The 15,155-nt window shown below is 50.3% G+C and overlaps 1 protein-coding gene across 15 annotated transcripts in view; it reads right to left on the bottom strand.

The window, feature by feature from the left end:
* Nucleotides 1–14,951, bottom strand: part of RNF220 (ring finger protein 220) — a 269,444-nt gene extending 254,493 nt beyond the window's left edge. For 13 of the 15 annotated variants that reach the window (XM_060402964.1, XM_027969098.2, XM_060402976.1 and 10 more), the window contains exons 1-2: nucleotides 14,691–14,951; nucleotides 7,604–8,339 (exon numbers count right to left, since the gene is read on the bottom strand). In XM_060402964.1, coding sequence (XP_060258947.1) covers nucleotides 7,604–8,228 — 625 coding nt within the window. In that variant the 5' untranslated portion in view covers nucleotides 8,229–8,339; nucleotides 14,691–14,951. The remainder of the gene's footprint in view (nucleotides 1–7,603; nucleotides 8,340–14,690) is intronic. The other 2 variants (XM_060403179.1, XM_060403282.1) reach the window with 1 other exon arrangement.
* Between the last annotated feature and the right edge of the window lie 204 nt (nucleotides 14,952–15,155).

Below are 15,155 nucleotides of genomic sequence, written 5' to 3'. Positions count from 1 at the left end.
TTCATTTCCTCTAGGTCATCTTCGATCAGAACACATTCCACAGAGAAAACTGACGGTGAAATGTCTGAATTGCCAGATGGTTATATGTGTTTACAAAACCCACATATCACTTGTCTGTTTCCAGCTCCAGTCAGGATCCAGGTAGAAACTTTTTTTTCCTAAAATACACACAAAGCAGATCTGTATTTGTGGACTCCATGATAGGGGATGTGATGCTGTGGGAAAACATTTGGGAAGGGGATAGACTCTAATCTTAGGTTTCTAGAGTAAAGAGAGAAAAGCAAATTTTAAACTACTTTTTAAGTTATGAAAGATTTTTTTAACCAAAATAATCAACAAAATAAATCTATATTTGAGAAAGGTAATTGCACATATGTCTTGAAAAATTGCCTACCTACCTTTATCCTTATCAAATCTCAAGGCATATAAATTCTTCCTTTCCTCAAACCACTATACCTGTGGGACAGCCCAGTTTTCTGGATATTATCTAGAGTAAGGCTGAAGTGTGACAAATTGATGAAAACTTTAGAAATCAGATTATAATCACCGCCATCAATTTATTCAATACTCAACTAACACTGAACCCTTTGCTGTGATTGGTACTGATTTAGTGTAAATTTTTTTTAACACTAGCAGTAAAATGTGATTGAGATAATAGAAAAGTCTGATCCATTGGGTAAGGCTGTAAGGGTATGAATTATTCCTATTTACTTAGCATCTACTAGATTGACTGATTTATACCACAGCCTCTCATTTCTCCAGGCCTAAACTCATAGCCCCAGTTCAGGATCTTTTCCTGGAAAAGGCACAACAAAGTGACTAAGTAGGTGAAAGTTCTTTTGCAGAAAATTCTCCTCCTTGCCCCAAAGAAAGAGATATTTAGGAATTTCCACCCTGGAGCACATACTTTGAGGTTCCAAAGGATAAAATCACACTCTGTTCAACCACAAATGCCACAAATTAAATGACATTTAAAAAAAAAAAAAGGATTTAAGGCATTTTAGCTGCTATATAGCAATGTTATCCTGAGGTCTGCAGCTCATCCCTCTCTGTTGTTGCTGTTCAGTTGCTTAGTCATGTCCAGCTCTTTCTCGACCCAGTGCACCGTAGCCCACCAGGCTCCTCTATCCATGGGATTTCCCAGGCAAGAATACTGGAGTGGGTTGCCATTTCCTTCCCTAAGGGGGTCTTCCCCACCCAGAGATGGAACCAGCCTCTCCTGCATCTCTTTTTAGGGAGGGTGAAATGGCACTGGAGAATGTAGCTCAACTGTCTGAAGGGAAGATTTGATTCCAAATATTATTGTTAGTTTGGTGTTGAAATCCTGTGGGTTTTACAATAAAATGTATCATCACTCTGAGTCTCAAGTATTTATAAAGAGTACCTTCCAAAATGTATTCTGATATTTATTGACCAGATGGATGTGGTTAAAGAGTTAAAAATATGAAAATCCATCATAAAAATATAACTCGACTAAATGTACTATCAGTCCAAATTCTGAGTATTTACAAAAACTAGTTCAACGTGTGCCAATATTTATTAACCAGATGGGTGAAGTTAATAAGGGTTAAATATAAGGAAAACCAATATAAAAATATAATTCTATTTTTCAGTTTCCTCTTCCCTGCCTAATGAGGAAAGGGGGTGGGGAGGGAGAGCAACTTTTGTTATTTGGATACAATGTGTGTTTTTTGTTTTCAAACAAAAAAGGGCCACCAAATAATCAACCTGGGGCCGCTGACCGGAAGGCAGCCCCGGAAAACTTCCCGTGGGAAGAGTTCCAGAAATTGCCGCGACATTAACGAACCCCGCTGTGCTGGCTACGAGCCTCGTACGGTCAGAGGCTAAGTCCACTCGCCTCGCCCGAATACCAGCCATCCTGGCGATTCACGAACCCCGGGACTTGGGAAAACATTCCCCGACTTGAAAAGCAAGACGAACGCGGAAAACATTTCGAACCTACGTGAGAAACCCCAAGTCCTAGGGTGCCGAGGGCAACGCTAGGTCCAGATGCGCGCGTGCACACACGTCCATCCTCCCGGCTCCCGCCTCCCCTGGCCTCGTCCCCCAGCCCCCTCCCCTCGCAGTGTCCCCTAGCCTCCTCACTCCGCCACCCACCCCTCTGCACCTCCCGCCGGGTCCTGGATCACCCGGACCTCCGCGTGGTCGCGCCCCCTCCTAGGTTTACACCCCCGCCCACTCCCTCGCTCCGACCCCATCTCTCTGCTGCTCGGACGACGTTTGGGAAACCCGCCTGGGGCTCGGTTCTCAGCGCGACCTGGAGGCGCTGGGCGTGGAGGGCGGAGCGGGGGTGGGGGACCCGGCGGCCCCCGGGGCGCGGCCCCCGGACCCGGCCCGCGGGGGCAGCTCCCGGAGTTTTCCCGCAGTCCGGCCGAGCGACGGCGAGGTCACCAACATTTCTGAAACCACTTGAACGCCATCTCCGTGACGGAGGCTGGGGGAGGGGGGTCCTTTTCAAGTGAGCCAACGGGGCCCACTCTGTGGTCCTTCTTCCCTCCCCCGGGCCGGCCTCGCGCCTCTCCGCGCCCCCTCCCCCCAAACGATCAATTACCAGCCACCCTTCTGCCGGGAGCGGCGAGGGGCTGGCTGGCGGCCGCGAGGAAACGGCAGCCCGGATCACTTCTGCATGACAATTGATGGGAGGGAGGGCGCGAGGCGAGGAGGGAGGACGGCTGCGGTGTCCGTTTTCTCACCATGGTGATTAGGCATTCCGGCCGTGCGAGGAGGCGGCCGCCGACCAGAGCGGCGCGGCGTGGAGCGAGGGCAGGGGAAGAGAGCGGGAGCGGGAGCGAGCCCAGCCGCCCGGCGGGCGGGCGGGCCAGCGGCGCGCCGAGCCAAGCCAAGCCAGGCCAGATGGCTCTGCAGCCATCAGGGACTGCTCCCGTCCAGCCCGGCCCCACTTTAGCTGTGCAAACATTTCTTTATCCCAACAAGACAATTAAACCCAGCAGCATGAAAAGGAGTCTCCATGACTGTGTTGGGAGCGAACAACCAGAAACAACCACACACATCACAGGAGTTCTTGCCCCTCCCCTCCCCCCACCCCAGATGGGTAAGGAATAGGGACTCCGGGAGAAGCCGGGTGCAGCTGAGCCGACAGTCGACAGTTGGGCTAGGTCTGGGCAGTCAGCACAGCGGGAACCATCTGACCCATCTCTGATGATGTCCATGCCCTTTCAGAGTGGTCATCTGCTCCAGCAACGATCCAGAAGTTGAGCCCAGTGACCTGAGAAGTGCCCCCAAACATCCTCTCCACCAAGAGCAATTCTCTTAAAAGCTCAGAGCAGGGTCCCTACCCACCCCAGTCCCAGAGCCCTTGGGATGTAGCCCCCTAACACTCCAATGATGCAGCCAGCCAGCTCCTTTCAGGCTGCCCTGGGCCTATGTGGGTTCAGTTGACGTGATTCTTTTAGAACATAGGGTTTTCAATGATAGGTGCCTTTGGAAAGACACATCTCAGAGTACAAAATACCATCTCCTTCTCGGCGCTTTTCAGATTTGAGTGACTTTTTAAATATATCAAAGATGAGAGCAAAGCACAACATCTGGAAACTGCATCTGGGAGCATCCAGGCTCCCTGACCACAGGGAAGGGTCAGGAAAGAAGGCCACCTGAAGCCAGTGCCCAGTACCCACCTCTGAGGTGAGCCACAAGGCAGGGCCCATCATGGCTCCCCAAGGGCAGTTCCTGTCCCTCTCAGCCCTCAGGGTGAACATGCATCCTGGCCAATTCCAATTTGGGCTGAGTGGATAGACTGGCAGGCTGGCCAAAGACTGGGTCTCCCACAGGCATTGGGCCCTGGAGTGGCCTATAGAGAACAATCAGGAAATGCACAGGATAAGAGCCAGAGTGCTCAGGGGGTCATATATGTATAGATTCTAGTACAAAGCAGCAAAGAAGACCTATTTTCCCTTTTGTTGTAAAGTTTCCTTAATGAGGAAATGTTTATTTTAAAAGCCTTGGGAAACATATCTGTAGACACTTGGTATATAAGACACACGTGGACTATTTGTAATTGGTCCATAAATTTTCGCATCATTTCCCAGGACATGGACAAGGAGCCTTGGGTTCAGGGAATGACAATAAACAGGAGTTACCTCAGTCCCCTTCTTGGGGAATCATGCATCCTCCACGAATGGCTTCTCATCAAATACTTCTATTTCCAGGGGAAATAAGTCAGTCCTGTTGAGTAAAGCCTTCTTTTTTCCATAGAGCCCAACACCTACCTCAGGAATCACCTGTGATGCCAGGTAGATGAACAGCAAAATGGAATCATCTATTAGGAGAGATAATACTTTACCCAAGGAGCTGTGTTGCTTTCTACAAAAACAGGTATTTAACCACAAAAGAAATCCTTCCTATCAGTACCCAGATTGAAGGAAAGAACACGTGAGCATTACACCATGTCTGCAGGCCCTTCTTTCAAATGCTCTCAGATGTGGACATATCTGCATATGGATGCAGTGTGTGAGCAGGGGGTGGCTGCGACAGTAAAAACTGTCAGTGTTTCCATTGTAAAACTGATTTTTTCATTGACCTAAAACTCAGTCATAAAACTTCTACTCTAAGGGACACACACACCCGTACTCACCCCGCCCCCTCAACAAAACCCTCAAGCTACATGCTTGTTTAGGAGATTTACTGTTGGATTTAATTATAGCTTCTCTTACAGTTTGTGAAAAAAATTTTATTTATATGAAGAGAACTGAAAAATCAGTCAACTATATCAAGGATTAGCTCTAAATTTTAAGAATTACAAAACCTAAAATATACATGGTTAATTTTTGGCAATCTGGGCAAAAAGCCACAGTATCCTATCACTGTGCTCTTGAACACTTTCTGTCCTCTCTTTTCTTGCCTCCCCACCCCCGCCCCCTTACTGCCCCATCTGCCCCTCAAGCGCTCCCCTTGGAAGCAGTCTTGTATACTGTCACTCGATTATCTGAGAAATATTACTTATTTCAAAACGGTTCTGTAGGGAGGACCTGAAAGGCATCTAGTGGGAATAATCAGGCCTTCTAACGGCCCTTAAATATGTATTTACATAAAACAGACCATAAATATTCTGACACACGTCGGCATATGACAGCAGGCAAGAAGGCTGCAGCAGACTTGGTCACGGTGCCTCTTCGACCCTTCCCTACAGAAAAATGTTTCCCAGCCTTCCAAAACTCAAAATCCGAAGCACAAATGTTCCCCAGGACAACCCTTGTGATGGTTGCTACCCCACCCAAGAGAAGGAAAAGAGAAAGGAACACAAATCCAGGGTTATCACAAGATAACACTCTCCCATGCACTTTGTGCCTTTATTTCTCATTTAAGATCAGTCACAAATGCAACTCTAGATAATGTGAGTGGACAGACATTCTACACTCAGGCATGCCTATAGATCTAACATTTGTTTAAGAGGAAAAAAGAGAACACAAAATACTCACTAAAGGAAGGATGTTTTAAACAAAAGGGGGAAGGGCTCAAATTTATACAACACTACAATTTGAAATAAAGAAGTTTCCCCACCCTTCTGATCAGAATCTCATTAATTTCAAGGTCAGAATTCCATTTCACTTTGGGAGACAGACTCATTTAATTTTTCTCCACCCAGGCGTATTCCTGTCTGAGGGATCCATCTCCATGGGGGATGACACCCCCACACGAGGCGAACCAGGCAAACAGAAGAGTTATGGCTTTGACACTCGGAGGGGAATGGATATCCGCGTCTGTGAGTTCTGACTCGACTAACAAGCTTCCTCCTACTCTGGGGGTCTGATACAGGTTTGGGCTAAAAAATGGAAAAATGGAGACAAGCTGGATTTGTTAGGAGAGAAGAAAGGTTTCTTGATCTCCAGGTGTTACTTTGTGGCATGTTAGTTTTGAGAGGGTTTCATTTTCAACTTGTGTTTGGAGAAAAAAAGGAGCAGACTTGGTCACACCCGAAACCAGGGCAGTTTTGGCCAGAGGTCAGGTTAAAGCTCGCCTTGATCACTTGCACATTGACAAATGAAAACTCAACTAAACTGAAACAGACAGACACAACGGCATTCAGCGAGTATATGCCCAAAGCAGGATCATTGCGAGCACGCACGCACACACGCACACACACACGTCAGCTGTACAGAAAGGGGGAAAGGGGGAATAGGAGCTAAAGCAAAAGACAGAATACAGGCAGTTGTGCTGTCAGATACAGCCTTCTCCCTGAAGTGGGGAGGTCTCAGGCTTACAGACGCTGACATAAAAGACACACTCGCAACATATTTCAAAACCAAAGAGCGATGGATTTACAAGGCAGGTTGATTTTATGATGACTTTTATTGAAAAGGTACGCTGGGTTTAGGCAGATGCCTTTTAGCGCAGGAAAGTTAACACAGTGCCTAATTCAAGGAGACAGCCTGAGGAAGCAGTGCCGACAGGGGAGAGAGCAGCAACGTCTCTATTACTCTCCTCGGCGTCATAAAGAGAAGAGAAAAAAATGGCATTCGTGATGGTGGCTATAGAGAGGACTGGGGAGCACAAAAAACCGAGAAGAGGGAAAGCAAACCTCAAATGTAGTTTTCTTAAGAAAATAAAATGGAGCAAATCTTAGAACAAAGGGTTGGTTGGAAAAAAACATCCCCAGTTCATAAATTCTCACCAGGCTTGAAGAAAACTGCCCTGTGGGGGTCTACCCATAGTCCAAAAGCTTCAAAACACAATTATTTTCTGATTACATGAGAGGTGAGGATGGCAGGGTTCAACATTCCTAGTCTACAAGTTCCAAGCAAAGGTTTAGCCCCAACTATTAGTGAGTGTAGCCAGAGCCCATCAAGGCCCTTGGAGAATATGACAGAGCTGTTTCTTAAGCAGAAATTGGTAACAGTTGTGAGCATCAACAAAAGGAAAAAAAAAAAAAACAAAAACAGCAGTCACATAGACCAACCTGTCTAGTTCTACAAGGGAGCCCCAGGATAAGCACCCAGCAAACCTGTTAAATCCCAAGAGAACTTGGCTTTCTAGCCTCACGATTGCAAGGAAAACACAGCTGTTTGAAATGCTTTATGGTGATTGACGACACCTTTGTCCTTCTCTGAAAAATAGCCTGATTTGGACAAGGGCTGAGAGTTGTGAAAATAAAATCACGTGGAGTCTGCTAGATGTGGTACAATGGAAAAGCTAAAAAATAATACCGAGGTCAGAGAAACATAATGAGGAGAGCAAAGGGAAGAGGGATGGACGGGTGTCTTCAGCGGCCCGCCTCCAACACACAAATTCCCTAGGAACCTATGCTTACTAATGAAATGACATTCACTCCGGTATATGTACGGCACCCCCCTCCACTCCAGAGTCCCCAGAGAATAAGCCACTCGTGCCCCGGAAGGAAGGGCAGTGCAGGCCAGCATGCCTCCAGCTACCTTCAGAAAAACGTTTCCTACAAGAACTATCAATGCTCATTGACAAGACACAAGTAAATGTCAGCACTCCACAGCTCCTGAATGGGAGAGTCAGCCCTTCCCATTACGAGGAGCATGAAAAATGCCACCGACCTGTTGAATACTACTGTAAGGCAGGGCCTACTGGGGTTAGGGGAGGGCTGCACCAAGGTACTTACATCTGTCATTCCGATCTTCTGGGCTAGATGAGGCTTCCCGATCTGAAATGAGGCCAGAGACAGCAAAAATCTTCTTCCCAGTGTCGTCAACCTTAAGTGAACCGGGGGAGCTAGATGGCAGCTGTGTCCCAAAGTCATATTCCTTGCCATCTGCATCTGAGAAGCGCAAGTGGGGAGACTCTGTGTCATGGCAGTTTTTAAGTCGCTTGGCGGGCGTGAAGGCTGACTGATAACTCTCCCGGTCCTCAGTGGAAGCAAAGGGACGGAAAGCCCCCACTCCGCTGTGATTCAGCATACTGATTGGGGTGCAATCTAGATTTGGGGGAGCAAACTGCGGGTGGAGATGTAGCAACGAAGGGGGAAAATCGCGATTGGCAAAAGTCCCTGGTACCCCACCTTGCCGATGGTACATAGAGGCAAAGGTGTAGGAACCATTGGTGAACGGAATATGCACGTCCTTGTCTACTGAGACAGGTACACCGAAGGGTCGTGGCTGCTGACAAGGGATGGATGCATCACGGCTGGCCTCAGCCGTGGACGCCAGGACCATCAGGGCTGGGGATGCCAGCGGGTTGGGGAGGTAGGATGAGTTCTCCATCTTGAAGGCTGCCCGGTGTAAGTCCATCGGAGTCTCTCTCTATGGCCCGCGTCACACAAGAAGCAGTCTTCCCTGGGAGGGAGTGGCACCTGGGAGCAGGGCAGGGAGTATTACTGGGGCATCGTCCCCTTTTAAGACCTGTGGAAACAGCAAAGAGGAAAAAAAAGGGGGGAGGAAGGTCAGGGGGAGGAAAGACAAGGGAAACCCCAAGTGATTGAAACACCATCCTTCTGGCTTACAGATGCTCGGGCATGAGACACCACAGGCTTTAGGAGCCAGTGGGCAGCAGCATCAGACCATTTTCATTCAGGAAAATCAATAGACAACTTACTGTGATGTACGCGTAGCTGACTTTGGTCCCTACACGTTCCGGGTGAAATGCGCCTGAGCCCAGCAAAGGAAAAAAAAATCATAAAACCTCCAAATACAATATTCCCTGAGCAAATGAGCTTTGGAAGGCCAAGCCACCCAGTAGATGAGGTGGGGTCTCTATTTTAAAGGGCCTGCACCTGCATACACCACTCATGACAGGCCTGATGTTCAAACAGAGGCCAGGTTCTACTATAAGACCCCTCTACATTTGCATCCTCTCATCTTCCCTAACAATGCTCGGAGACTGAAAAACCCCTAAATCAAGCACATTTAAACCATGAATATCTCCACATGTTAGTTGGTACAAATTGTATGTGTGGATAAATCACACATATTGGCACATACATAAACACACATCTTCATGTATCATCTAAGTCTCTTTCCAGAAAGAAGTACTATGTGAAGAAACAACAGCAGCATTATTTTTGATCCACACCCCTCTTTAATCACATAGGCTTTCGCTTTTCTGAGAAGGAACAAAACCTTCATCAATAAAGCGCCTGCCATCTCTGACAATATTTAAAAACATAATGGGTGCCTTTGGCATATGTTGCGGGGAAACGTCTGTCTTCCAGGGGCAGCAAAGAACGGATTGGTAATTTTAGTTACTAATGCACTCACTCTTAAGTAGATTTGTAAACTGCCTTGAATTTGCCATTAACATTTAGAGCAAAATGTTAACAAAATTTCTGACTTATTTTCCTCTGCTTATTGGCCCAGTCAGAGTTGATGTCCGCTGAAGGCCCCTGGAACAAACTGGAGTTCAGAAAGACCTCCTTCAATTTCCCTTTTAAATTTAGGTTGTACATTTTCATAGACACTGATCCTGTTGCAAAATTTATTTTGAGTAAGGGTGTGAGAAGGGCTGTAGATGAGTCAGGATAACATAAGATGAACACTAGGACTTATTAGCTTCAGAAATATACTCTAAATAAAAACTTAATGAAACTCAAAGTGTAACCAAAAAGCACCATCTGTTACAAATTATAACCTCTAAACTAACAATCATGTCTCAAATAAAATTTGTCCCCTTCCTTAAAAAAAAAAAAAAAAACCATCTAGATAAAGGAGTATCTTTGCTATTCCCTCAAACAGAGAGATCTCAGCTAAGCACTAGATGAATCCTCCCGGCTTAATGCAGTGCATAGAGAGTATTTCCTTCTCCCATCCTGTAGCAGACGTGTCAATGACTGTTATTAATTGGGAAGATGAGTGCACACCATCAGACTGCTTCCTCATTTGGCATCTTTCCTTATAGACATCATTGCTAAATTACCAGATTATGTATCTCACATTAACGGATTTTTCTCTCTTCCAAATTTTAAATAACTTTCCTGTCAAGTTATAGCAGTGCAGGGAATGATCTGCCAAGGACAGCCAGTTAGCCTGACAAGTCTGGGAATACTGTTCTTGGCTGTTTTCAAGTCAGATTAATGGTCATACAACATGGATGCTCTGAAAGTGGGTCCAGGGCTGTTCCAAGGGTTCTAAGCAGCTCCTCACAAAAGAAATAACGAACTACTTGTCTGTCACACAGGCAATACTACATGAGGCAAGCTGGAGAAAAGGGCAAACATAATACACTAGGGGTGAGGGGTGGGATTTTTTTCCCCAAAAATAACCATCACCCAGAGGATTCGCCCTTCTATTTTTACTTCCTGGATCACCTCATTATGTTAAATGAGTTTCATAAATTAGTAATCTGGCGACAGCACCGGACACTCCAACAGAACACGGTGAATCACTCAAACCTGGTTATTCATTTGAAACTTCATTATACTGAAAATAAATCAACAATATTTTCCCAGGCCACATCTCTTTTACTCTACTGTGTGGGTGTTGGTCTCTGTGGGGGAAGGGGGGGTGCCGGTTTTCTTTTCCTTTTTCTTTCTTCCCCCCCTCTTCACATTAACAACTTGTATAGATGAGGCTTCAGCAGACCACAGTCATTATGAAAATCTATAGTTAATACACTCCCAATGTCAAAATGTCATGGGTTTAAACACAGAACCCCAAATAAGAAAACTAACTGACCCTCTTAATTAAAAAAATATGGATTGTAAGATAATCAGCTTGATGGAGCATTTGGGGGACTGTAAAGAGCCAGGCAAAGGGAAAGTAAGTAACTGTTACTTTTCTGCCTCTATGCTGATTTTTTTTAATTTAGCACTTCGTGCAAATCCAGATTAAAATAACTCCAGCTATTGATCCGAGCAGTGGAATTGACATTAATTTTAGTTCACTTCTCACTTTGCAAAGGGATCAATAGGAAGTAATAACAGCTGACATCCCTGCTGAAAGGAGGAGAAAGAAGGGCTGAAGACAGAAATCGAAAAGCAACCAAATAAATCATCAGCTACTTTTCCACGGCATCAGACAAACTCCAAACAGATTGCAAAAAGTCTTTGTTGAATTAACTAAACAAGGAGGAGGGATCAATTCACGAAGCTAAATAAATTGTCTAGCAGGCAGTGAGGTTGGACTGAGGGACCAACAAATATTGAGTTTTAAAAATCTCAAATCCTTGACGTGATGGTTTTGGTTTAGGAGTGTCTGTGTGGCAGTTTGTTAAATCACACATCCGACCCTGGTTTAAAGTGATTACAAAACGCCAGCTAACTGAATAATTAGTGAGATTACTAACTGCGTTGTTAAACATGCCAGAACCAAGACAAATGAAACGAAGAAGGTGACGTTTGGAATGTGAAGATGTCTGAAACTGGGCTGATGCGCAGCGCTCCTCGCTCTCCCGCGCGAACTAGCCACTTTCGCGTTGAAAAACCGAAAGCCAGAGAGAAAGTCTCAGAGAGCGGGCAATCTCCCACCCCAGCCTCTGACCATCCCTGTCCAGGGTCTGGGCTTCCTGACCCGCGCCCTGGATCGGCGTAGAAGGAAGCTCCGCTGCTGCTGCTCCTGCTGCAGCCCGGAGCCAAACCCACTTGTAAATGACTGCCACAAAGAAAGCTGCAAAAGCCTCTTTCCCGGAGCCCGAGCTCTGAACGCCCACCAAACTACGACTCTGCCGGTAATTAAATCGCACACACAACCCTCCTCTGCTTATTACAACAGGTGACATTTTTGTGGTCTGAACCATTTCCAAAAGCCAAGAATTAAAATAATAGAACAAATTAAACGATATTTTCCCTTTGCATAAATAAACTTTTAAAAAATTAACAGGCAACTTAAAAAGCAAAGAACAATGGGAAATGGGGCCAGGGTAGTGGGGGGTTGTTAAGAACTCAGGAAAGTTTTTTTTTTTTTAAGTTCACAGACTGCTTCGCTGGAAGAGAATTCCCGCACACTAAATGCCCGGGGGGTATTTGGAAACACCGCTCTTGCAGAAATTTTACCGCCATCTGCATGAGCTCAGGAAGCAGAAGGCTAACCTGGTTCCACGGCTGGGGCCAACGCCTGCGGTTCAGACGTGGCTGGGTATCCGTCCCAGATTTGGATCCCGACTCAGGTCGGACTTGGCCGGCGGGTGACCATCTGGCCAGTCCGAGAGTGCGGGCCCGCGGGGCCGCGGGTGCACAGTTCGGTCGCTACATCTTCACCGGGAAAACCCAACTCATTTAGGGAAAAGGAAGAAGTAAAGGCGAAACCTACATAAACTTAGGGCCGACGCAGAGCCGAGCCCACCAGTCCTCGGCCTGACCTCTCGGTTGCCTTTGCACAAAGAATACTTTAGATCCCAACAACCTCCGCACGAAACATGTTTGTAACTTTGGGGAACCAGGGCTCCGGCCGGGGAAGAACCGCTAAATGCGATGGGCCCTGGTGCGCGGCTGGGTCTGACCTGCGGGGCTGCAGCTCGGAGGAGACTACCTTCCATCAGAGTGCAAGGACCTCGCCCCCTGAACAGCCCCGCCCCGCGGGTCAGCCGGGTCCCGGCGCCGCACGCCACCGCTTCGCAGGGCAGCCCCCGGGCTCCTGGACTGCGGGGCTCCTGCCTAGGCGAGCCGGCGCGGGGGCAGCCGGGCCCTCCCGGTTCCCGGACAGCGGGCCTGGGGTACGGGAGGGAGGGCTCCGCCTCTCGCGCCGCGGCCGCTCGGCCGCCGCACACGACGCGATTCGCAGAACAGGTGTGTGTCCCCGCTCGCTCAGTGCACGGCCCCGACACCTTCTGTCACCGGCGGCGCGGCGCCGCCCTGTCCTCGGCCTTTCCCCGCTCGTCCCGGACTGCCGCGAGCGAACTCAACGCCACTTTTGCCGGGTTTCCGCGGGCCGGGAGGGATCGGCACCGAAGACGCCCTCGTCGCTCTTCCTCGACGCTCTTCCTGCCTTTCCCTCCTCGGCTCATTTTCCATTTGCGGGAAGAACCCCTGAGGCGGGCAGAGGAGGAGGCCGGCACCCCTGCCCAGTCTGCTCCCTCCAGCCTGACCCGCAGCTTCCTCCCGGCCCGCCCCTTTTTTCCTCTTTATTTTTCCTTTCTTTCCCCTTTGCCCATCAAGCCGAGTCTGGTTGGGGAGGACGAGAGGAGAGACGTGGCTGGTGGGCATCGTGGGCAGAGAGTTTTCCTTCTGAGCTGCTCCGGGGCAGGAGGCCAGGAACCCCAGACTGCCGGCCCGGCCCCACCGGGCAGAGCTGAGCCCCACGCCGAGCGCCCCCGCCCCATACACCCGCGCCCGGTGCCACTCGCGCCCGGCTGGGGGCCCGGGCCCTGACCCTCCGCTGGAGCCGCGGCCCGGCCCGAGACAGCGCGTTCTGATCGGGAAGCGAGAGCTCTTCCCCTGCCTCCGAGCAGCCCGAGCCCCGGCTACTTCTGGGCTCCCGTCGGCCGGGGTCCACCCGGGTCTCTAGCTCTTGGAGGGGCTCCTGGAGCGGAGGACAGACCGGGCATCCCCTCAGATGGCCTCACCACCGTGGGCGGCCTCGCCCGGGGGGCCACACGGAAGCTCTCCGCCCAAGTTTGTTGTGCCCTGGAAGAAAAGGTTTTCCCTTACAAAGCACAAAGGCGAAACGCCCAGGCGGAGCCCTGAAAAGCCCGGGGTTGGGGAGGGGGCGGCCGAAGGCTCGGGAGCGCGGTGGCGGGCCAGGCTCCGCGCGGACAAGGTCGGTCCGCCGCGGCTGACGAGCGCGGCTGTGGCGGCCGCAGGACTGCAATGCCCGCCGTGCTCGCTGAAAAGTTTTGTTCTCAAGTCGGAGGAAGAGAAATTGTTACTCAGTTTAAGGCAAGTCTAAGATTAAAAATAAAACTACAAAAAGAGCCACGCGTTGCTGTCTGTGCCGCGGTCCTCCCACCCCGCTCGGTGGAACCGCTGGGAGAGAGTCCCGGCCCGGGAAATCCCGGAGACAACCCCCCCGCCTCCACGGGTCGGGCTGCTCTGAGGCCAGGCCGGCGGGCCGGGCGGAGCGCGAGTTTACCGGCTGCGTTTCGAGCGGTCCACCTCTGGGCCAGCACCTGCCTCCTTGCTGCTCGCGGCGGCTCCCCCCAGCCCACCCCCACCTCCTCCACGCCCTTCACCCCCGCCCCCTCCAGGAAAGTAAGCCGAGCCCCCGGGGGGCCCAGGCTTCCAGCCTCTCGCCGAGCACCCCACCCGGGCCGGCCGCGTGTTGTGTGGGGGCGGTCGAGGTCCTTTCTCATTCGGATCGCCCCTTTCCCATCCCGCCAGCCGCCTCGGGCACCCCGCTGAGTACCACCCGGCTCCGGCCCCGCCGGAAATCACCGCGGGATCCACGGGGAAGCCGGGCGACAGGGCATTCCGGCGCTCGACCCAAACAAAGTGGGAATGTGGCTTATTAAAAGATGGAGAAAAAGAGTCCTGCTCCCTTCCCTCACTGCCCCTGCCCCCTCACCCTCCCTGCCTGTCCAATTCCCGCGCCTGGTCCCTCCCCCTCGCACCCCCCAAATAAAACACATTAAGGAAAACTCAAGACGGAAAGTTTGAGTGAGGCAGCGCACTGAGTGCGCAGGGCACCGATGCCGGGAGGCACCGTCGCGAAGATCCGAGACGCGCCAGTCCAGGTCCCAGCCCCTGCCCCTATCGCCGGGGAGCCGCCCGAATCCCTAGGAAAGCGACCCGGAAAGTTAGCCGGGTTCCTGAGACAGCCGGCCGCCCTCGCACCCACCCCTCGGGTGTACGCACACGCATCCACACCCTTTTCTGGTCTCCGTACTTGCCGTGGAAATTCCTTGGGAGAACGGTCGCACTTTTCAGGACACAGAGGGAAGGAGGCTGTGAGTGTGGTGCATGAAAAGTCCCGGGTGCGCAGAGCCGGCGGAGGCAGAGGCGGCGGCGGCGGCGGCAGCAGCAGTAGGCGGCTGGCCCCGGGTTTGTGTTCGCGAGCTGCCTGGGATTGCATGTACAGATCAAGAGACTTGGTTGGTGTGAGAGAAGGAGCAGTGCTGCCTCTCAGCGCTGGCTCTAATCAGTGAATGAGCCTCCACTCTCCCAGGGACTCGGAGACACACGCGCGCACGCACACACACACACACGCACACACGCGCACATTCTCTCACACTCACACACATACAGGCACTCTGAGCCCTGAATACATTAGGGCACTAAGGGACTCTGGGAAATGGAGTCCAGACCCAGGACACTCGCGAAAGAGCTGGAAAGTCCTGGGGTCGCGAGAAGA

Source organism: Ovis aries, chromosome 1 (genome assembly GCF_016772045.2).
Source record: "Ovis aries strain OAR_USU_Benz2616 breed Rambouillet chromosome 1, ARS-UI_Ramb_v3.0, whole genome shotgun sequence".
In the NCBI taxonomy this organism is placed as follows: Eukaryota; Metazoa; Chordata; class Mammalia; order Artiodactyla; family Bovidae; genus Ovis; species Ovis aries.
This window is presented reverse-complemented; position numbering and strand designations above follow the sequence as displayed.